Below are 22,243 nucleotides of genomic sequence, written 5' to 3' on the forward strand. Positions count from 1 at the left end.
TCAAGTAGATGAAGGTTTCAAGATTTCAAGTGGTAAACTTGTTATTAACACCATTTTGCTGCAAGGTTTTAGAAAAAGCTAGATAAATAGCAATTATTTTCTCATTCTGTAGAAGTTCAGTAAGATGGCAACTTGACCATGACCCAAAAAATGTAACGTTCAATGAGTTAAGACTACCAAAGACAGAAGGGGATAAGTGCTAGAGCTGGAGGAATTTGAGTGGCGTTAATGGATCAAGTACCGTGCCAAATCTATCAACTTTGCAAAGGATGCATTCTTCACCTCCCATGCATCCTGTAACTCACGTGGACACAACCTCCAGAAATCAGGTGTTCAGCAAAAGTAGCAAGGCACAGCAGTGCAAAAAGCACTGGGAAGTGGCAGGAAATGTTCCAGATTTTCCTGGCATTTCCATAGGATGTGTCTTGTACCTGCTCAACTAGATGGCACTGTTTTCTTTCCACCCCCTGACTTACCGTTAAGTATTTCATGCTGCTGTGTTAGTGGTGAGCTTTCCAAAGCTGAGGATTTCTTCATTAAAATTCTGGAAAGTCTGAATTTTTGCAAGTGGTTATGTATTTAGAACAGAGATGTAGAGTGCTTCCTGGGTGCTCTCGCTTTCTGAAGCTCCGGCATGACTACAGATCTAAAAACTCCGAGAGGGTACCAGTTTTTAAGCAGCACGGGCACCAACTTAGCCCTACCTGTGCAGGGAGCTGAGCTTGCTTGGGTTTGGGGAGAGGAAGGGCTGTGCTAACACCAGCCACTTGTTTGAGGTGTATTTATTGGCATAATGTCATTTTTATGTCCTTTTTATCTGCTGATGCTCTGCAAGCAAGCATCAGTTGGATATTGCAGTTACACACCAGATGTTTGAGAGTGTTCATTGAGGGAGCTGAATAGGGCAGTGTGAAGCCTGTATTTTTGTCAAAACTACAGACTTTGAGGCAATTTTGTCCTGTGTTGTAGGCACCAGTCCCAGAGCTGTGTCCCCCGCTTCTCCCCAGTCGCACAGGTTCCCAATTCCTACGCGAGCACCTCGCTAAATTTCCACCTCCGTGAAACCACAACCACCCCAAATCTCCTTTCCTGCCCGTTCAGCCCCCATTTCACCCGATACATGTTAATTTTTAAGCTCTCCCCCATGAGCACAGCTCCCCCCCGCCTCAGGCCCCGCGGCCGGAGCAGGGAGGGCCCGGCCCGGCCCCCCCCCCGCAGCCATGGCGGCCGGGCGGGAGCGGGCCGCCCGCCTCCTGCGCCAGCTCCAGCGGGCGGCGTGAGTCGGGGACGAGCCCCGGAGGGGGCTCCCGGTGCCCAGCCGCTTGCCCCGGGCTCCCCCCGGGCTCCCCCCCGGTGCCCGGCCGCTGGAGGGGCCGCTTGGCACCCCCCGAGGCTCGGTCCCGCCGCGGCCGCAGGGTGGCGGCCTCCGGCTGCGGGTGCTGAGGGAGAGGGTGGGAGGCTCCGGGGCAGGGACACGGCGGGGGTTGTGCTCTTAAACCTGACTTTTGGGTCTTTTTTTTATCTAGGTGTCGGTGCCCGAGTCACAGCCACACATATTCTCGAGGTAAGGCTTAATTTATATCTCTGACATAGCAGGCAGCAAACAGTTCAAAGCATGAGGTGAGCAGGTAAGCAGCCTGTTAGTTTGCAACTATAAGTACATAAACACAAGAATAACCACATAATAATGCACATTTTTGTTTGGAAAACTCCTGTGTTTCCCCATCAGCCACAGCTAGCACATCTGGCCTTCCCTCCCCTCACTGACAGGCAACCAGAAGATGTGGTTTCTGCTGGTCCTGCCATCACCCGAACCATCTCCATGTCTGCATCTGTGGGGAAAAATGCGTCTCTGCTACACTAGGAATAAACAGAAGTGCCGTGAATAAAAAGGAGCCGTGCACAAAGGCGTATGTTATCAGGGGGAGTGGGATCTCCTCAGGCTTTTCGTGCAGGCAGCCCGGAGGATGTGGCTTGTATCAGTCAGGGTTTGGGAGCAAGCAGGAGGAGCTCTGCTGGTGACAGGTGCCCTTGGAGGAGCTTCTGGTTGCGTTGGCTGTAGGGTGTCCAGCAGAATAGTTTACAGATGCTCTCAATCATTTAATACGTCCCAAATGTTTCACTCCTAATGCTGCAAAGATACCTAAAAGATACAATAGGGATAGTTCCTGTAAAAATGGGTATTTGGGGCCATAATTTCAATAATGAGTGGTTCTGAGTGGCATAGTTTCATCTGCTTTACTGAAGATACTTTTTAAGGAATTATCATTACCATCTTAGCTGTGGAAAAGCTAATATGTGTTTATGTGTTCATGCATTTATTTTGCTCAAGACCATCATACAGCAGAACAATAGCACAGCTGAGAAACTGAATCTCATTTTTCTGGTTGTCTGCCTGATGACCTCCTCAGTCAATTCAAACTAAGAACCTGTAACTAGAAATCTTAATTAAGAATGCCCTCTAAGTTTTAAGTAGAAATTGATCGTATAAAGTAGCAAGATGGTATCAATTCTGTAGGTCTGCAAATAATGGGAATTGGCTTAACAGTGACTAGCAGAAAAAAAAAAAAATCATTCATTGTTTCTTGGCAGTAAATAATGCAGGTTTTGAACTCAGTAAAATTCTTCCTGTAAGTTAATTTTGGCTCAAGAAAATAACAGCAGGGCACCTATTATTTCGTCAAAAAGCAAGAGAGCAAATAGTTTGGACATGTTTTTAGCCTGTCAAATTAATGACTGAGGGTACAGCAGACTCAGACTCCTGGAGAGGTCAAACATGTACAGCCTGGCAAGAGATGGCAATGAAAGAGCTGATAGCAGCTGGCCTGGGCTTGAATAGAAAGCACATAAAGGATTTTAATACATCTATCTGTTACTGTCGTGGGTCAGTGCTTCAGTGCACCCCAGAGTGTCTGTAAGACTCATTATCATGGCTTCACTCATTGGATCTGAATCCAAATCACATTTTTTCAATTAATATAACAGACAGAAGGCATGACTTCAGCAGGAAGAGCAGAACGCCTCATCTGATCCTTTCTTGGAGAAGAATGGGCTGTTTCAGTTGATGCTGTTTGTTTCACTTTCTGGCAAAATCAGGATATGCAAGAACTAGAGATCTGTGAAAATTCGTGCAAGAATGACGTGGCAAAGAGAAGATATGACTGAAGTGCTATCCTTACAAATATTTTCTTCTGCTAAATAAAGTTGATAGCATCACCAGTTCTTGTTAAAGCCCTATTGTTAGTGATGCATGCAGTTTCTTAATTTTCAAGCAAGCAGTTCGGATTCACCTGCAAGTTCAGGACTAGTCAGAAGTAAAAAGCAGCATAAGCACCTGCCAGAATTATTTTTACATGTACAAAAGGTGTTTGCAATCCTGATACATAGAGAATATCTCTTGTTTTTGTCATAAAAGTTGTTCTGAAGGTTATAATGTAGCATCTATGCATTCCTAGCAACTCTCAAATGATAGAGTATCCTGTATGCTCTGCAGATACTCAGTTCTATGTATTTATTATGTATAAAGAAATATTTTATACATTGTAATGCAATTTTCCTGTTAACTTACTCAGTTTTTATAGGAAAGAATTACTGAAGGAAGAAAAAAAACACCCCTTTTTGCTGAATCATATGAATCAAAATAAGCATTTAGGTTATTTAATCTCACAAACAACTAAGGACAAAATGGGTAAGACAAGGCAAGATGACCTGTGCAAACATATTAGTGATTTTAAAAGCAAAGAAATCTGTCATCTGTAATATTGTTATATATGTAATAGAGAGAATGAAGTCACTTTTTATTCCCTAATTTTACTGTTTAATTTTCATTCCAGTTCCTGAACATGCTACCCTGGGAAACACAGACTATGCATTTGAGGTAGATTTAATAATAAAGTTTATATGATTTTTTAAAGTAATATATTCTTTCAAATATGGCATTTAACAAGTGCTTACATTAGTAAACATTTAAATTTCACTTTGGCTGTTTGGGACTTGATGCCATTTATTCATTTTTTTTTCCAGAAAATGTGTTCTTTATTTTGCAGATGGCTGTTTCTAACATCCGATACGGAGAAGGAGTTACTAAAGAGATTGGCATGGTAAGCCTCTGCAATGTAAATCCCTCGCTGGTGAAAATTTATTTTCTAAAGGACTGCTGGTGCTATCAATCTGTTTAAAATAGGAAAGCTTATATATAATGTGGCTGAACCTGCACTGCTTTGCTGTCTGTGTAGTCATACACAGCAGTGTGAAAAGGTTGGAAAATACTGCTGGGTAAGGAACAGAAGCATGTTACATCAGCGTTGCTGTGGTGTAAGTGACTGCATGACGTGTAGCACTGGATAATTGGATCATTGATGATTGGCCATGATTACTCAGCAATACTTGACAGGGAATTGAATTCAAAAAATTTTGAATCACAATGACTCAACAGGATTTTTTCAGTACCATGTCTCTTCCAGCGCTTATTAAAATGAATCAGAGACTTTCCATTAAATCAGATGGATATTAGTTGGGCTCTGAGATTGCACTGTGAAGGCGTGGAATTTGTGTTTCAGCAGTGTGGGATGATTCACCTGAGTAAATTGTTCTAGTTTGTCTTTATCTTTTTCTTTTTTTTTATTATTTTTTGTTGCTGCTTAGCATTTATGGAGTTAATAGTGCTCTTTATTTGCATACGTGTTAAGGAGATTCATGGTCAGATAGTAAATGAAAAGTTAGACAAAACTTCTACCTTTAAACCTAGTATTTAGATACTAGGTTTAATACTTACCCAGTATGGAGATTATTTAAATTACACCTTTCATGTAGCTATTGCAACAATTAATTTAGCAAAGGTTAGGATGCAATATTATGTGTCTTCTTTTTGTCACCTTATTTTAATTTTTTTTTTCAATGACAAATGAATATTCAGTGTTACATTTTCTAGTTATTAATGCTGTGTTTTGGCAGGCAGCTAGGGGAGACCTAACATGGAAAGGCCTTTTTATGTCAGAGGAATTGTGTAGGGGGAAAAAATAGTCCAAAAATATTTTACATTTTAATGCAGTCTTAGGCAGTTCCACGTGGTTTTCATTTGATATCTTTATCTTCAGTTTTCTGCTTGTGGTGGTTTCACCCTGCTGGGCAGCTAAACTCCACCACAACCGTGCGCTCACTCCCCCTCCTCAAAGGAAGAAGGGAGAAAATACGATGGAAAGGGCTTAAGGGTTGACGAACAGGGAGATCACTCAACAATTACTATCATGGGCAATACAGACTCAATGTAGGGAGATTAATGATATTTATTGCCTATTACTAACAGACTAGAGCAGTGAGAAACAAAAATGCAAATTAAAACCACCTTCCCCCCATCCACCCCTTCCACCTCCTCTTGCCGAGAGGCACAGGGGAACGGGGAATGGAGGCTACAGTCAGTCCCTGATGCTTCGTGCTCTGTACCATGTCAGGAGTCAGGAGCAAACTGCTCCAGCACGGGTCCCCCACGGGTGGGCGGCAGCTCCCTCCAGATCCCTGCTCCTGTGGGGGCTCTCCATGGGCCGCAGCCTCCTCCAGGCCACCTCCACCTGCTCCACCGGGGGCTCCTCCACCCATGGGGGGGCTGCAGCGTGGAGATCTGCTTCATGTGGGACCCATGGGCTGCAGAGGGACAGCCTGCTCCACCAGGGGCCTCTCCCTACACAGGCTGCAGGGGAACTGCTGCTGCCTGCCTGGAGCACCTCCTGCCCTCCTGCTGCACTGACCTGGGGTCTGCAGGGCTGCTTCTCACTCCTCTCTCCCAGCTGCTGTTGCACAGCAGATTTTCCCCTTCCTTCAATCTGCTCTCCCAGAGGCCCAACCAGCCTCACTCCCTGGCTCGGCTCTGGCCAACAGTGTGTCTGTTTTGGAGCCAGCTGGAGCTGCTCCTTATCTAACATGGGGCAGCTGCTGGGCTCTGCTCCCAGAGGCCACCCCTGCAGCCCTCCTGCTACCGAAACCTCGCCAGGTAAACCCAGTACACTTCTATAATGAGACTTCAGCTATAGAAGTTTGACAGCTTTATAATTTATGCTATTGCCTGCATCTTGTACATATGTGTGAACCCTCTTTTTTCTTTAGATGATACTGTTTGAAAAGTCTTATAATAAGCAACAATTTTTAGGTTTTTTTATTATTATTATTATTATATAATTCAGTTGATTTGGATTGGAAAGTAAATAGTTAAGCATATGATTTTACACCAGTTGTTTCTGTTGCAATTTATTTGTTATTGTAGGACCTGAAGAATCTGGGTGCTAAAAAAGTTTGTCTGATGACAGATAAAAACCTCTCCCAACTCCCTCCCGTAAATGCAGTATTGAATTCCTTGGCAAAATACGGTATAAACTTCCAGATGTATGATGAAGTCCGGGTGGAGCCGACTGACCAAAGGTACTATTTCTGACAGCACATTTCTCAAAGTGGCACGCAGGCTCCATGGCTGTATAAACACCTCTTTGCCTGTCACCTATGCACTGGTCTTGATAGTAATTTCTCTCTGTGCTGTTTTTCTCCTGAGTGATTGAAAAGCTTTTCCTGTCTTCCTAGTTTCCTGGATGCCATTGAATTTGCTAAAAAGGGGGAGTTTGATGCCTACGTGGCTGTTGGAGGCGGGTCTGTAATAGACACCTGTAAAGCTGCCAACCTGTACGCGTCCAGCCCCACATCAGACTTCTTGGATTATGTCAACGCTCCCATTGGGAAGGGGAAGCCCGTCACTGTGCCCCTTAAGCCACACATTGCAGGTAAAGCAGCACAGGTGTGTGTGGGGAGTGAGGGGCAGGAGGCGAAGAGTCAGAGTTTACCCTGACCTTTTCACCTTGCTTTTGGGCTTACTTTTCCTCTAGTTGTGTTCAGCAGCAAGTTTGATGCTTATTTCACAGGTTTTGTCATTAGTTTGTCTTTTTTAGCCTAGTTGGACTCCTTTTACTGAGAAAAACAATCAAAGGGGCTGTTTCTTTTGACCTGTTGGCTTTGGATCAGGGACACCTCCAAGATTTCCCAGATCCTGTATTTCTGGTGGCATTATTATTGTGTTTTTCTTTATTCTGTGTTATTATATATTACTTATTATTAGTTACTATCCCCATTCTTCTTTTTAAGTTCCTACAACAGCTGGAACTGGAAGTGAAACCACTGGTGTTGCCATTTTTGACTTCAAAGAACTAAAAGTAAAAACTGGTGAGATTTTTTGTCTTCTATTCAAGATATTTTTTCCCCCAATGTCTTCATAATTTTCCTGCCTTTAAAAAGGAATACTGCGTGCCATTGCAGATGTCAATTCATTTGATTCAACTGCCACAGACAAATTTGAAGAGCTTAAAGGTTTCCTCCTCAAATTAAATTTATAGCATATTAACATAATGAAATGCCTATGTAATATAGTGGATTATAGTTTGAAGGCAAAACAGGAAACTAAAATCTTTCAAGTCCTTAAATGGCAGAAAATGTTAATGGCAAAGGAAATTTCTACTTACATTCAGGGTCAACCAACTGTTCCTTATTTCCTTTGTATTTTTCTTTCTGTTTTTAAGAATTATGTTTCTTTGTTGTATAATTGCGACCAAATGTTCCTTTTCCTGACTTCTGAAACCTCAGGCCTGAGATGCTGTGCAAGTGAGGGGCACTGTCTTCCTCTGACCTTTTCATCCCTGGACAATAAGGATTACAGCTAAAATGTCATCTTAAGCTTCGTAGCTATTTTGAGGTTTTACTTCAAATTGTGTGGATTTTTTATGCTATGCAGTCTACAGTAGTAGTCCGAAGTGGGAGTGCTAAGGAATTGTGCCTGAGCTCAGAGTTTTGTAGTCTCTTTATAGTCAGTCAATCTGTCTGTCTGTCTGTCTGTGTCTCTCTCTCTCAAGGCTACATCTGTGCCACCTTAACCAGATATGAAGGCACAGTGATTGTAGATGCTGAAGACAGCAGTTAGCAACAGTAATTTGTTGTGGAAACAAACCACTCGTGTCCTCTGATTCACAGAGATGTCCGCAGGAGACGCAAATTTAAGAATAGTGTTGCAAATGCCATTCAGCACAGACATTTTGAAAGGCAGGCTGCTCAGGGAGAGTGACAGCCAGAGGGAGAATGCTGTCTGGTGGAATTCACTCCAGGCAACAGTCTCAAATCCAAAAAATCTGTTACAGGGACTTCATCAATAAGACTTAAATTCATAGATACTTACTCTCCCTTCTCTCCCTTTGCTTTTCTCCTGATATTTTCAAATCACTTGCCTTCCTTACCTATCGAACATTAAGCTTTTGCTGTCCAATTTTGTTGCAAAAAAAAATTAAACTCAGTTTCTTCCCACATTTTGCAGGTATTGCTTCCAGAGCCATTAAGCCAACGCTGGGCATCATTGATCCTTTACACACGCTGTCTATGCCCGAGCGAATAGTGGCCAACAGTGGCTTTGATGTGCTTTGGTGAGTTTTCTGTGTAGCCTACTGCTTGATTTTATTATAGTTTTTGTATTTTTACTATGATGACTGTAGGAAAAAAAATATGTTTTAGGAGTAGAAAATGGTGATCTTTTCTCCTCCTCTCCTGTTCTTGTTAAGGTGATCTCTGTTCTGCATTCCTCTTACTTAATTACACTGCCTACGTCAGAAAGCATGGGCAAAAATCACTCATTTGCAGACATTTTAATGTTCTTGCAGAACCGGAGAAACCATTTGCTTCCAAAATGGTTGCTGTCAGGGAAGAGAGTCCGGGTGTCCTTTTTTTAAGAGATCAAGTAGATGATTAATCACAACTGTGACAGCATTTATCACATTTGTCAGGCATGGCAGGGAATAGAGGACAAGGATTTTCTAATAAAAGCCACAATGTGTCAAACAAACCTTTTGAAGACCTGTGGGCTGCTGACAGGTTTTAGCCCAAATACGACCATCTTCACTACCTCTCTTGTAATGTGTTTTTCACTTGGCACTAAATTATCTTCAGCTTTAACCTACAGCTTCTAACTGCACAAAATGCATGGAAGGTTCTATTCTGAGGGCCAGAGCTTGCTTTCCTTCTGGGTGATGTGTGTGTTAGAGTGGTAGATCCATAACAGAACTCTGCAGTTTCTCAAGCTTGGTGAATTATTCAGAAATACAATGTTTGTAATGGAATTTAGGCATTTGTTTATAAACGAAAATGGTTTTCCTATAGTTTAGTACATCAAAGTGCAGCAGTGTAGGCAGTGCTCCTGCTCTGTGTAACCAGATTTATGCATATCTGGGAGATAAGATTGTTGGCACTTCCACTTAGCTGGAATATCCTACGTGTAATTTTTGGAAGGTCCATGCTTTTAAAAGGAAGGGGTCTCACTGTGCACCCCTTCCTAGAGCCTCTTCAAGTTCCTGTCCTACAGAGAGGAAATGCACCCACTGCAGATGCACAGTGCTCTTCGTTGAAAAGCGTTGCAGTCCAAGATGCCAGTTCATCCAACCTAATTTTAGGCATGAGCTGATAGATTGTGACTGTGTCTGGACTGCATTCACTGTTTGTCGGAGAGCTAAGTGCTCTGGAGGTGTCCGCCCAATTGCCCATGAGATTATTTCTCTTTTTGGCTAAACACCAGAGGTAAATAAGGAGAACCTTAACTCAAAAGATAGCAGAGCAGCAAATTGGAGCTCTCCCACTTAAATAAATTCATTTTTCATCTTTCTTTTAGCCATGCTCTCGAGTCGTACACCGCTCTTCCTTACAAGATGCGCAGTCCCTGCCCTTCCAATCCCATCAACCGGCCAGCTTACCAAGGCAGCAACCCCATCAGCGACATCTGGGCTCTTCATGCTCTGCGCATTGTGGCTAAATATTTGAAAAGGTAATACCTTTGACAGCCCCCCACCTCCCAGTGTGTTCAGTCTTCAGTGCCCCAAAAGAACTTAGAACCTGAATTTTAGGTTGAAGCAATGCATTAAGCCTTCATTTCCTACTCTGAATTCTCTTGAATAATAAAAAAAAAATTATCAAATAAAATTGAAACTAGGATTAGGATTACTGGGTTGTTTTGTAGCCATAGCTTTTTAATGCCTTAGTGGATCTACTTTAGAAGTCCTCGGTTAAAAGAATTTCAAGCTGATCAGTTAATATGGGAGCAGCATTCATATATTTTTGAAGATTGTCTTTGACAGTGTAAGAGGAATATGCAACAAACAAATATTGCTGGTGTCATTTCTGTGACTTTCATTGCAAACGAATATGCAAATAGATCCATCAAGAAGATGACCACACTCGCTTAAAAATGTGTGAAGTTATACTTCTACTGAAAACTAGTTAATACTTAGAAGACATTCAATTTAGATGAAGTTTGGGCTTAACTGGGAGTTGGCTTTGATCCTTACCAGTTACGTTTTAATCTGTATATAGGTTTTGTATACCACAAGCTTTTATGTTAAAGATCAATATATTATTTTCTTAAAGACTTTTTACAGTACCTAGCCAGTCAAAGTAGTTTTTTTTGTTGTTGTTCTGTGGAACCTGTTCCAGAGACGTTTTCTCCATATTGTCAAACTGCATAAGCAGCCTGACATGATGGTGAGGTTCAGACCAGCTTTCTCGTGAATCTCAGTGGGCGATGGAGTGATCTAGGATCTCTTCGTGAGGTTGCCAAAGCTCGTTAGTAGAATTAGTAGGGACACCTCCCACCAGACCAGGTTGCTCAAAGCCCCATCCAGCCTGGCCTTGAACACCTCCAAGGATGGGGCATCCACAGCTTCTCTGGTAACCTGTGCCAGTGCCTCACCACCCTTAGTGAAGAATTTCCTCCTAACATCTAGTCTAAATCTCCCCTCTTTTCATTTAAAGCCATTCCCCATTGTCCTATCATTATCTGCCCAAGTAAAAAGTTGCTCTCCTTTCTCCCTTCTCCGTCACGAATTTGCTGGTACCATTATCTCCATGGTGTGCAGAGCCATCAGAAACCCTGAAGACCGTGAAGCACGAGCCAACATGCACCTAGCAAGTGCTTTTGCTGGTATTGGCTTTGGCAACGCTGGTGTTCATCTCTGGTGAGTACAGGAAAATGTTAATCCCTTCTGAGGTCAGCCTCTGGCCCAGTGCTTGTTTTGGATTGTCAAAAACATTGCCGCCTCCTTTCCTGGGTATAGGACAGTGTAGCTTGACCTGCATTGCCCCTTATCACAGGGAGGGTCATATGTTGTGAGAAGTTAGTAGGCTCTTGGCATTTACATGGATGAAGATTGTGTATTCTGGTTTGGGATACTCAAATCAAATCCCATGAAAATTCCAAATTGTGGCCTTCTTTACCTTCCTTGACTGTACAAGTAAAAATCATAACTGGAAAAAAGAAGTATCAAGGGCAGTTAAAATGTTGGATTCCATGCCGGCTGTTCTGCAGTCAGACAGCACGGAGGTAATCTTGTGCCATTCCTGAACCAAGGCAATTGGCAGCGAGTCTGCCTGTGGGGTGGGCATTCAGCAGGTTGAAATGAGCTCTAATTAATATTATAATCCAATCTATCTTCATAGGGGTAAAAACCTCAGAGAAGCAAAGCCGAAGCCTGCATTATGTGGGAAAGTTATTAGCAGTCATTCTCTTCAGAGACCTTCCTTTCATTTCTTTTGTTTGAGCAAATCCACTCTTTAATTATACTTTAAAATCACTGTTTATTTTTCTCATGCAGCGTGATCAGGTGGGAATTCGGATTACGTTCTTTTTGGCACGTCTGCCTTACTTTAGTATCGGGGCATCTTTCAGTCCCATCAGTAGAGTATGTAACTTCACCCTCTCAAAGTAAGGAGCTGCTTGCTCTTGCTGTTTTTAAAGCTTGGTCCCTAATGTGCAGAGGATAAGGGTTATCTGTCCCCAACATCCGTGCTGTATCTGTACCTAAATACTTTTTGTGTTTCTGTATCCGAGAGACTTGCACAGAGAAGGCTGACCACACAGGGGGCTGAACATACATTTCCCAAATACCAGGCGAGTTGCCCTAACCACTTTCTCTTTACTCTCTGTTCCAGCCATGGAATGTCCTACCCTATTTCTGGTTTGGTGAAAACTTACAAACCAAAGGATTATAACGTGGATCACTCTTTAGTGGTAAGACTTGGTTTATCTTTGTTTCCCTATCATACACTTCAGTTCTCTGTTATCTCACATTGCTGAGTGTTAGAGCACATTGAAGTTACAAGTAAATGTGCTGTTAATGTGTTTTTTTGTTTGTTTGTTTGTCTGTTTTTTTCCAGCCACATGGCCTTTCTGTGGTGCTGACATCCCCAGCAGTGTTTGCTTTCACAGCACAGGTACATCCTGAGCGGCACTTGGAAGCTGCAGAAATACTAGGTAGGAATCTCTGTGAATATTGAATTTGTTCCAGAATGTCTTTTGGGGAGGGGAAGAAATGTATGGAAGCAATCATAGTTGTTGCAGAGGTTTGAAATTTAAAACAAAACAAAAAACAAAACCCAAGCGTTGGGCTCTGGTGTCCAATTTTTTATATTGGATTAAGTAATTAAAGAAGCAAACTGGAGAACTGGGCTTCTTGACTAGAAAACTGGAAAGCTGAAATTAACTAGATACCTTACAGATCAGGAGAGTGTAACTGTGATCAACATCTCTTGGTGCTTTATGGAGAGAAGTTACTTTAAAGCAGATACCATAAAATAAACCAATGCTCAGTTGCATCTGTTTGCAAAAAGAAAGCATTTTGCCCAACAAATCCCCTGCTGTTGCACTGAATTAGGACAGAGTGATGTTCTGGATCACTCCTGCTCCTTTTCCAAGGCAAACAATAACCGTGGCTGTCTGTCCTTCTAACGTAGGTGTAAGATAGTAGATCAGATTATCTGTAGGTGATGGAATTTCTCAGTGGCTGATACCAAGGAAAAGCACAGAGTAGCTGTTCTGTGGACACCTCTGCCATGGCTCAGCTGCCCTTTTCTGCTCCGTACCAGAATGACAGTAAATGCTGCAAGCTGACAACACATTTTAAGATTTCCTTTTCGTACAGTGGCTCGTAAATCTGTGCAGCCCTTTGCTGGAAGGTGTCCTGGAGCTAGGATAGCTCTTTGTTGCACCCCCAGCACGGCTATGTATAGCAAACCAGCTCTCAGTGACGTAGTCCTGGAGCTGTTAGCAGCCTTGCTGTGACAGCATGGCTCTCCTGTGGGCTCATTTATTTATATCTAAGGCCAGCTTTGCTGCCTGCACTCAGTTCTGTGTTGTAGCTAAACTGCAGCTAATACCCGTGCTCTCTATCTTGAGGAGTGAGCAACCACAGTCACGTGCACAGCAGCGTAGACAGCAGAGAGAAAGTGGGTAGAGCAACTCTCCTGGTATTTGGAAAATTCGTGCTCAATCCCTTGTATGGTCAGCCTTCTGCCTGCAAGTCGCAGCAGTCCAGCCATGTGTATGGCTTCCCTGTGTATGTAGGCTGAAAGCACCGTGCTTCTCAGCAAAGACCCCTGGATAGACAGTGAAAATACCACAGCTGTATCGCGGAGGGTGTAAAACAACATGCTCAGGAATAAACAGATTGGGGGAGAGTTCCGTTTATTTTATTATTTTTGGTTCTGAGATTTGCTCAGCCGTCCTCCTGCAGCCCTGCCTGTGGTCATAAACAGAACACAGCCTAGCTGGAGAGATACTAAGCTACAAAATGCCTGTGTGCCTGCAGCAGTAGCATACAGCTCACATAAAGTGGGCTGCTGTCAGATAACTGGCCTGCACAGCGTATCGGAGAGTTTGATCTCTGGCTCCCTGATTTTAAAACTCGCTGTTGAAAAGTAGTTCCTTTAGGTTTTGTGGTTTGAACAGCTGCCATCAATTCTGCTTCTAGAAGCTCCATTAATATTCTCAATAGAAATTTAAGCTCTGTTAGTGTCTGCCTTGCTGCAAAGTGTCCCTGCTGAAAAGACGTCACGTGGAAGTGAAGCTATTAACTCCCACCTGGGGTGTTTGCTCTTGATTCAAGTCTGGAATCCAACTGACTCCAGTAGCTGATTCAAATCTGTCATGTTGCCAGATGCAGTGACTGAGGAGCTATTTTATAATGTGGAGAAGATTACTAAATAGTCATGTTGTGTGTATGTACAGCTGTGAATTTGGTTACAGCCAGAAAAAGCTTCATACCTCCTCGGGTGGATTCTTTAATAGTTGAAGTAGGTGTGTGTGTGGCCAGAAATGTTCGGAGTGCAATCAGTGACTAATGGATCCTTTAGGCTGAGCAAAAAGAAAGGAACAAAACCTTTTTTTGTCCTTTTTTTTTCCCCCACTCCCTTTCCCTTTTCACTTTACTACCTGAAGATAGTGGATCACCTTTACGTCCCAATGACTCCTCTACAATTAAGCTCAGGTAGCATGCCATAATCCCCGTGGCATCAGTCTGCACACAGTACTCTGTCGTGATATTCATCAATTGCTCCCTGACGGTCTCTACCCCAGTACTGCCCCTCTTACTACCCAAATATCCGAGCTCCTCAAATGAGTTTGTTGGTCTCCTGTTCGCTTAGTCACCCGTGCATGTTACCCTGAACCGCAGGAGGGTGACAGAAAACATTTCTCCCGTAGCTATGTTGTGCTCTTACTCATCTCTCAGCATGGTTCCTGGGCCCAGCATAGTTCTGGTGTAACATCATCGAGATTGCGCAGAGAACAAACTTGGCTCAGCTTGCTTGGAAGAGAAATCACAGGGAGGAAGCTCCATCTTCTATAGGGACGTGCAGGTTTTTTATTATTATTTTTTCAATTCTTGACCATTCATTGAAGAAGGGGGAGCAAGCTATTCTGTAATTCTGTATTTCAGTTTCTATTGAAGCTTTCATTGCTGTACAGCGGATGTCTCAAATATAGCAATTCCTCCTCTTCCGTTCTGTGTTATCCTACACAAGGAAGCACAGATTCAAACAGCGTTAACTGTAGAATTTATTTAACCTATTAAACCTCTGCCCTGCCAGCTCCTGTCTTTCTCAGCCTCTGCACTCTCATCCTCTCTTTGAATGTGCAATTAAACAGAGCAAGTAGGAAATTATTTGGTCACTGGTTTCCATGTCCTCTAGATGTCAGCAAACTCAAGGCCTTAAAATAAAGGTAGCATCTGGCAGGCTGTCCATAAAAAATAAATAACGCTGACGTTCATGTGCTAGCTTCTTTCCTCCCAGCAGTTAGTCAGACTGAAGAGTGCTTCTCCCTGTAAGCACAGAGGGAAAGGAAGCTAACTCCATGTGGCAGTTAGTATTTCTGGCAGTGGTTACCTGCTTCTCCTGATCTTGTTTTATTTCACCTTTTACCAATCACCCCAACTGTAAAATGAAGACTGATTCCTCTTTTTACTTCATGTTGCTTTTAGGGCAGTGACTGTTATGTATGGATATGTATTCAGCTGATATTATGATTAAATTAAGTCCAGAACAGGCTTCCTCCTCTCTCTCCACCCTACAGTCAAGGCATTATGTCTTATTTTAGGAGCTGACATCCGCACTGCCAGAATCAAAGACGCGGGGTTTATTTTGGCAGACACGCTCCGGAAATTCCTATTTGATCTGAATGTTGATGATGGCTTAGCTGCAATTGGGTATTCTAAAGCAGACATCCCTGCATTAGTCAAAGGCACTCTGCCTCAGGTAAGACAGAAAGTAAAAGTTTTTCTCGTCAAATGAAATAGAGCAGATTTAAAAAAAAAAAAAACAGAAGGGTTTCTTTTCAAGCAAATATTATTTGTAGTCCTACATGAAAACACAATGGAGAAAGTAAGATATAGTCAACTGTTCTTCTCTCTACATGGTGTAAGTCTTATTTTCAGTGAGATGGTGTGCATGCTGCAGTCTGTTCTTTGCATGGGTCCAGAAAGAACGGCTAGGTTGGGGGCATTTTTTAAACTCCAAGTTTTTTAAAAAGGGGATGTTTTTCATAGAGCTTTGATCTTGGTAGAATAAACTGTTTTCTCTTAAATATCTCTGTTAGTTGCATGTGCAGGATGGGTTAAAGATAAAACCTTAACGCCAAGCGCTACTTGGTAAGAATGGCGAAGCTGACTTTGCAATAAACTTTTCCATACCGAGAAGTCACACTTTTTTTTCCACAGATGGCTTTTTTGTTCCATTGACCCCCATCAGAATTTGAAATAAGGTCCCCTGGGACGGTGTAGTTTAAACTTGTAATACCCTTTATTGTTTCAGTGCTCACAAAGACACTGCAAAAAGCAACACACCACACCAAAAGCAAAATCCGGTGTCTTCCTTGTAAAAAGACAGCTCAATTCATGTGCTATGGACTGCTCTGTCTATTCAGGATTTATTTCCACCAAATAGCAAGGGAAATAAACAATATGGTGAAAATGAAAAATTTGTAGGCTGAAAGGTTAATCACTTCTTGCAGCAGTATCTCTTATCATGTTTAGTTCTCATTGATAAATCTTAGAGCAGCTCACATTAGAGGGTAAATAATGATACTCCTATTTTACACCTGAGGAAATGAGACCCAAAGATGCAACTATTTGGGATCAAGTGGCAAAGCCAGGAAGAAGTAGTGTCAGAGTATGCATCAAATAGGTTATGCACATAAATTGTTATGGGGCATTTCGGAGGTTTGTTTTCCTAGTATACTTTCTTTAAAACATTTATTTTGGGACAGCACAAGCACAACATCTCATTGAAGGCATGTTTTGTGTAGCTGAGAGAGGGGGAAGTCTCTTTAGCTAGACATTGAAGGTTTTATTTGTTGTTGTTATTTTTTTGTTAGCTTATCTCAGATTGACTTTTAATTCATTTACTGTCACCTCACTGCATTGGTGATTAATTGTGCTGTGTAAAACGAGCTGACTTGGTAGTTTCTCAAACCTCATTTTGTGTATTTGTACCATACTGGGAACATATTAGTATTCCTTAACAGTCCATTACCTACAGAGCTAGTCCATACAGGTCAGCCTTTGATATATTTATTTTCTTTTCACCTTTCAGTAAGTTTTCTTCAGAACACAGCAGCCACCCATTCGTGCTGGCAAGGCAGTGTGCTGTAATGCCATCAATCAGCCAGGTGTACTTCACACTGCAGGGCTGGAGCTATGCTGGGGCAAACCTGAAGTTAGAATAGGATTTTTCTTTTTAAATGAGTCTGAACCAGCGATGAACACGAAGTTGCTCATCCTTGGCATTACACCAGACTTTACTGAGTCAGCCCGGAGGAGCCAGGGCCTTGCTGTCTGGGCATCAGCATGTAACAGCGGGCTTGTGTGGGGGCAGCGCTGGTGCCTCTGTGTTGAGCTGCCATGGGGAGGGAGCATCCTGCTGCTGGGAAATGCTATGATCTGTCACGGTGATCGTCCCCTGTCACCCCGTGGGACTTCACAGGTAATACAGGGCTGCAAAACTGCAGTTTGGCCCAAAGCATCCCAGTTTAAGGCTGATGAATTTACTGGGTATTTGAGCTCTGAGTTACCATGTATTGGGAGTCTGACAAAAAGCAACACACTTTTTCATCCTGGTGCTGTTTGAATTCTCCATTTGTTTTCAAAACTGCACAGAAGAATCTGAGCCATTTCCTTGGCTGGATTGGTGTGTGCAGCCGCGCTGATCAGAGACGAGGAAAGGTTTCATTCAGTTGTTGCAGCTGTACCTGCAAAGTTCCTTTTGCACATGAAGTCGTCTGCACAAAGCCGCGCCTCTCGGACCCATCGCAGGCCGTGCTGATTATGAGCTGTGAATATCTCTGCGGTGACTTCCTCGCCGTGCTCGCCCCGTATCCACAGATGAACTTCACAGCGTGGTGCTCTCGCTTTGCGGCCGCATCCGGCTGCTCGGCAAATCACAGCCCTGTGGGCACTGGGGGAAGCGGAGCAGCTGCGGCAGCGGTGTGAGCTCTGCCTTTTGCTTTTGCTGAGCCTCCTCCAGATGCTGAGGGCAGGAGGCATCCCCTCCCTGCCATCCGACCCGGTCTGCGAGGCAAGCCCCACAGCAAATGACATCCGCAGTGTCACAAGTGGAAAAAAGGGAGAAATGAATCAGGGCATTTACAGGGACAGCCTCTTCCACCAGGGAGATGTGGAAACCGGTTGTAGTAGGAGAAGCTGTCTTGCCAAAGAGGCTGCAGATAACGCTTAGAGACTGCTTTTCCGAGGCACAATGCGTTCCTGGTGTGGGCATCTGGCTTTACAGGTGTTTGTAAACCTCCCCAGTACTTCAGTAAATGGTAAATTCATTCATTGATTGTTGAAGGCATGAAGTTACTGATCGTAACACTACGAGTGCATTATGTTAGGCTGTCTCAGCCCGGTGGAGCCCTGTCGTGTTTCTGCACTCCCTGGCTCCCCACACAATCACAGCTCCGCACCCTGGACGGCGTGGGGGCTGTTTGCAGTTGCAGTCCCTGCCTCTGTAGTTATTTCTGTCAAACAGCACGGGGAAGCGTACAGCTGGGTTTCGTTTCAGTCAGTGGGACTTATGCATCTGAAAACTCTGGTGAATCACAGGCTAGAGTAAAACCCAACCTAATTATCTTCTGTTCTTGCTCCAAGGTGTCCAGCTATGTATCAAGCAGCTGCACTACCTTCCTTTGGCATGCCTCTCCTCTGGAGCCTGAGCTGCACTCACTGCTTATTCTCCCCATCTACTGGGCTTCCCGGCCTTTGAGAGGAGATGTATTTTGAAAATCTCAGTGCCTAAAAATTAAGTTCTTAGTTCCAATGCTGGCAAATGAATTTAAAATGGACTGTATTCCCAGATTGCTACCCCCAGTGTACCTGGATCTGTGACTGGCATGTTTGAAGTAGTCGACTTTGCAACTGAACTGCTTTTTAATCTTCCTTCTGTGTGTTTAATTATAAGCTGTTTTAGCCAGTATATTACTGAAAGTACAGTGCAGTTGATGATGGTTCAACCTTAATTGCTTGATTACTTACTTGCAAACCCTTACTGTTCTCTGCAAAGGACATCAGCACATCGTTGAGCTGCACAGTTAGCTGCTCTTTGATTCCATTTGTTGGCGACCTTTTCTAATCTAGTTCGTCTTTCATCTTGCAGGAGAGAGTGACTAAACTGTCACCACGTCCCCAAACAGAAGAAGACTTATCTGCCCTCTTTGAGGCTTCCATGAAGCTTTATTAGCGTAAACATTTTGCTCAGAAAAGCGTGCCCTTTTTTAACTCAAAGGTAATTTCTTACAGAGAGGGGGGGGTTGAATTTGTTTAGAGAATGGAAGAACTTGGGTGTCCTCCACTTCTGTTCCATTGTGCACCGCCAGAAGATCAAGTAATTCATCGTTAACTAACAGTACTTTGAAGCGAAGGCTTGATTGCATTTTTCCTTGCTCAGTAGCCAGTAGTATTTCTTGCATGAAAGCTGAGTCAGACATCTAGCTTTACTGAGGGCTGAGGGCTTGCTGGTGCTTTAGAGATGGTCAAAAGTGAAATTGTTTGAAATTGTTTTTTACAGGGTGTTTTACAAAACATGTTTTATTTAAATTGTCTATAATTTTGTCAAGAAGTCATGCTATAGAAGAAATAACTGGGGTCATTTTTAATTGGGGGTGGGGGGTCCCTTGTGGAAAATGTCAGTCTGCTGTATTGTATTCCACTTTGTCATCTTCTTACCCTCTTGCTTCACCAAGAAGGCTATTGAAGGGAGGTCGATTGCTGTTGTTTGATTAAAAAACAAACATAACAGAAGAAACTACGTTTGGACAAGGCTTTCTGAGGTTTTGCTTTAGGTTAAAATTCTGAAATGTATTTTCCAATACTTGTCTTTCCTTTCCAGATATATATGAAGTATTCATAGGAGGAGCAAACCAGAGCAAAGCATGGTTGCACCCTCACCAGGAACCACCTAACAGCAAGACATCATCCCTCACGGTCGTTTTGTCTCCGTGGAGAAAACCGCTCCCTTTTCCTGCTGTGTTCTGTGGAAGGAAGCTATCAGCTGCATGTGTGAAGCGAGCACTTCTGCTGAAGTCCTGCAGGTGCTGTCACTTGGAGCGCAGCCACCAGCCTAATGCAGTGGCAGCAGGCTGTGGTTCAGTACGAAAGTGTGGTGGTGGAGCACTGGGCTGCACGGTGCCCCGCTGATTAGACGTGGGAACGAGTGTGCACGTTCAGAGCAGTTAACCAGCTGGTGGACTGTCAACTGAGAAAGGGAAGTGGGAAAGGGAGAAATGAAACTAAAATTTTAATACTATTTTTCTTTGTTTTTTTTAAAAAAAGTGCACACAGTTGCGTGTGCAGTTCATTTAAATCAGATTCTGCTTCATGTTGGACCCTTTCAGCACCAGATTCATGCAGTGAGCACAGCACAAGACAAACGCAAGGAGAACCCCATGACCTGCTGGGAAAGAAGCAGTTCTGCAGTCACCCAGCCGAAGCAGAAGGCTCTATACATACATCTGTGTACTTTGGGGTTGGTCTGATAGGATTAATGCTAACCTGGAATCTAAAAAGATCTGTCTAAAAAGGCAGACATGTCCTGGATGATGGCGTTGGGTCTGGTTTAATGTTCAATTGAAGTAGGTGGATGGATACTGATTGGATACCAGAGATTTTCTTATTTACCATAAAATGGGTTTGGTCGCAATAGGGACTGCACTGCCAAAATGCCTCAGCCTGTTCTGGAAAGCGCATCTGTCTTCCGTGTCCTTCTGAATCTTGTCCTGTGCTGAAATTGCCCAGAGCAACCTCTATCATGAAGAGTGCCTTCATAATAGCAGGGGGTGAGGGATTCATTTTATTTTATCATGCAAAGTTACCATACTTGGAAAAAAAAAAAAAAACACAACCTTCTTGTCAAACCCTTTTGTGTATAATATTTTGCTCTGTTTCAGCTTTTCGCTCCTACCTTTCTCCAGGCTGTGGGAGCAATCCTGAAGAGAGATTTTTTTTTTTTTTTCCTAGGAGCCTAATTCATGGCAGCAGTGCTGCGTTTGGAAAGTTCTGGGGAACTGAGCAGCACATGGGTTTCATTACTGCACCAGAGCACTTTGATGGGCTACTTAGGAATGCAGGATATTTCGCTCCAGCACACTTTTTATTTGCTGTTTATGCTGCTGTGGCAGTTACTAACAGGCTGAGTTTTCAACCTCAACTAAACTTCATGTACTCGGGCAACCCAGAGCTCTTGCTAATTTCCAAGCTAAGCCTTACAACCCGTTCTGAGGTAATAGGTTTTCTCCATGTTTTGTGGATGAGACAAAGGCTCTGATACCATACCTAACCCAGCATAAGCACCTGGTACCGTAAGAAGGGGACATTTGTTTTCCTGGCAGTTTTCTGAGCAAAATTGAAGGAGTTTAAGCCACCCTGCAGAGCTGTCTTTCAAATAATGATGGTTTGACAAGGAGTCATGTCCCGGCTCCTGTCCTATTCTGAGCACTGGTAGTTTCATTCACAACTGAATGAGGGTTTGTTGTGTGTGTGTGTGTATTATCTAAATAAACTATCCTGTACTGAGAAATCTAGTTGATCAAATATACCTGTATCTTTGAACATGTCTATTTTCTGTACGTGAGCCTGGTGTTTGAGGGGCGGGAGAGGGGTGAAATTGTGGTGGTCGGGCACATCTGAGCGACTTGTCCCACATGTGACTTGTTACTGCCCTGTTACTAAAGGCCTCTGTGACGCGTCTGTTACCACCTTGAGATGATACTGGAATGCAAATAATAAATAGTATTGTACTTGCCATAAACACAGGCTTGTTTGGAAGTCTTTGACTCTCTTTGACATTTAACTCTATCATGTTAACTTTTAAAATAACTATGAACCAAAACCATTCAGAGAAAATAATCACTTGTTAGCTTTGCAGTGCATAGTGACTTTTCCAGCCAAGTTGTTTGGTGCACTCAGCAGTAAGCAAAGCCATTGCATTGGGGGTGACAACTGAGACGAATGTTAAAGTTTCAGAAACAAAAGCACTCCAGCTGCTGCACTGCACTTCTCTGAACCTTGAAGCAGCTTTTCTGTACACCTTACTCTGCATAGTCAGTACATAGGTTAACAAATATTACATACTGCATGACAACACTACAATCCTTGTGTGGCTTACTTGTGAGCACTAGTGTGTGATTGATTTCCTCCCCTTCCTTGAGGAGTCAGCCTTACTTTCTGCCTTATAACTACATAAAGGGATTTGCCAGTCTCTATATGAAGAACAAAAATGCCGAGTTTATCTAGGCCATGGTTTTTTAATAAGTTTTGAGGAAGTGTAGATAGGGGCTATTCAGTCAGAAGAATGGTTTGAGGAGACTCCAGGGACTCCTTTTTATTGAAGTAGGAGTCGTCATGTTCATGCTAGCAAA

The 22,243-nt window shown here is 43.1% G+C and overlaps 1 protein-coding gene across 2 annotated transcripts; it reads left to right on the forward strand.

Annotated features, from left to right (window-relative positions):
• Positions 1–1,171: 1,171 nt before the first annotated feature.
• Positions 1,172–21,633, forward strand: ADHFE1 (alcohol dehydrogenase iron containing 1). Of its 2 annotated transcripts, XM_084509352.1 has the most exons (15): positions 1,173–1,276; positions 1,527–1,564; positions 3,834–3,877; positions 4,047–4,100; positions 6,257–6,411; positions 6,568–6,764; positions 7,123–7,200; positions 8,339–8,444; positions 9,680–9,832; positions 10,920–11,018; positions 11,992–12,070; positions 12,217–12,313; positions 15,434–15,591; positions 18,985–19,113; positions 19,717–21,633. In XM_084509352.1, the coding sequence occupies exons 1-14, from the start codon at positions 1,221–1,223 to the stop codon at positions 19,066–19,068; spliced, it is 1,398 nt and encodes a 465-aa protein (XP_084365478.1). In that variant the 5' UTR covers positions 1,173–1,220; the 3' UTR covers positions 19,069–19,113; positions 19,717–21,633. The 2 variants fall into 2 exon arrangements, 1 of the variants encoding a protein (XP_084365478.1); XR_014689550.1 differs by lacking the exon at positions 15,434–15,591 and having other exon boundaries at positions 1,172–1,276.
• Positions 21,634–22,243: the final 610 nt, after the last annotated feature.

The sequence above is a fragment of the Aythya ferina genome (assembly GCF_964211825.1).
Source record: "Aythya ferina genome assembly, chromosome: 2".
Taxonomy (NCBI): domain Eukaryota; kingdom Metazoa; phylum Chordata; class Aves; order Anseriformes; family Anatidae; genus Aythya; species Aythya ferina.

What these genes read in the sequence shown, in the direction of transcription:
- ADHFE1 (XM_084509352.1), top strand. Translation starts at nt 1,221, where the DNA reads ATGGCGGCCGGGCGGGAGCGGGCCGCCCGCCTCCTGCGCCAGCTCCAG. An exon ending in ACACAGACTATGCATTTGAG is followed by an intron (nt 3,878 to 4,046) that starts GTAGATTTAATA and finishes TTTATTTTGCAG; the next exon opens with ATGGCTGTTTCTAACATCCG. An exon ending in GTGGCTAAATATTTGAAAAG is followed by an intron (nt 9,833 to 10,919) that starts GTAATACCTTTG and finishes CATGGTGTGCAG; the next exon opens with AGCCATCAGAAACCCTGAAG.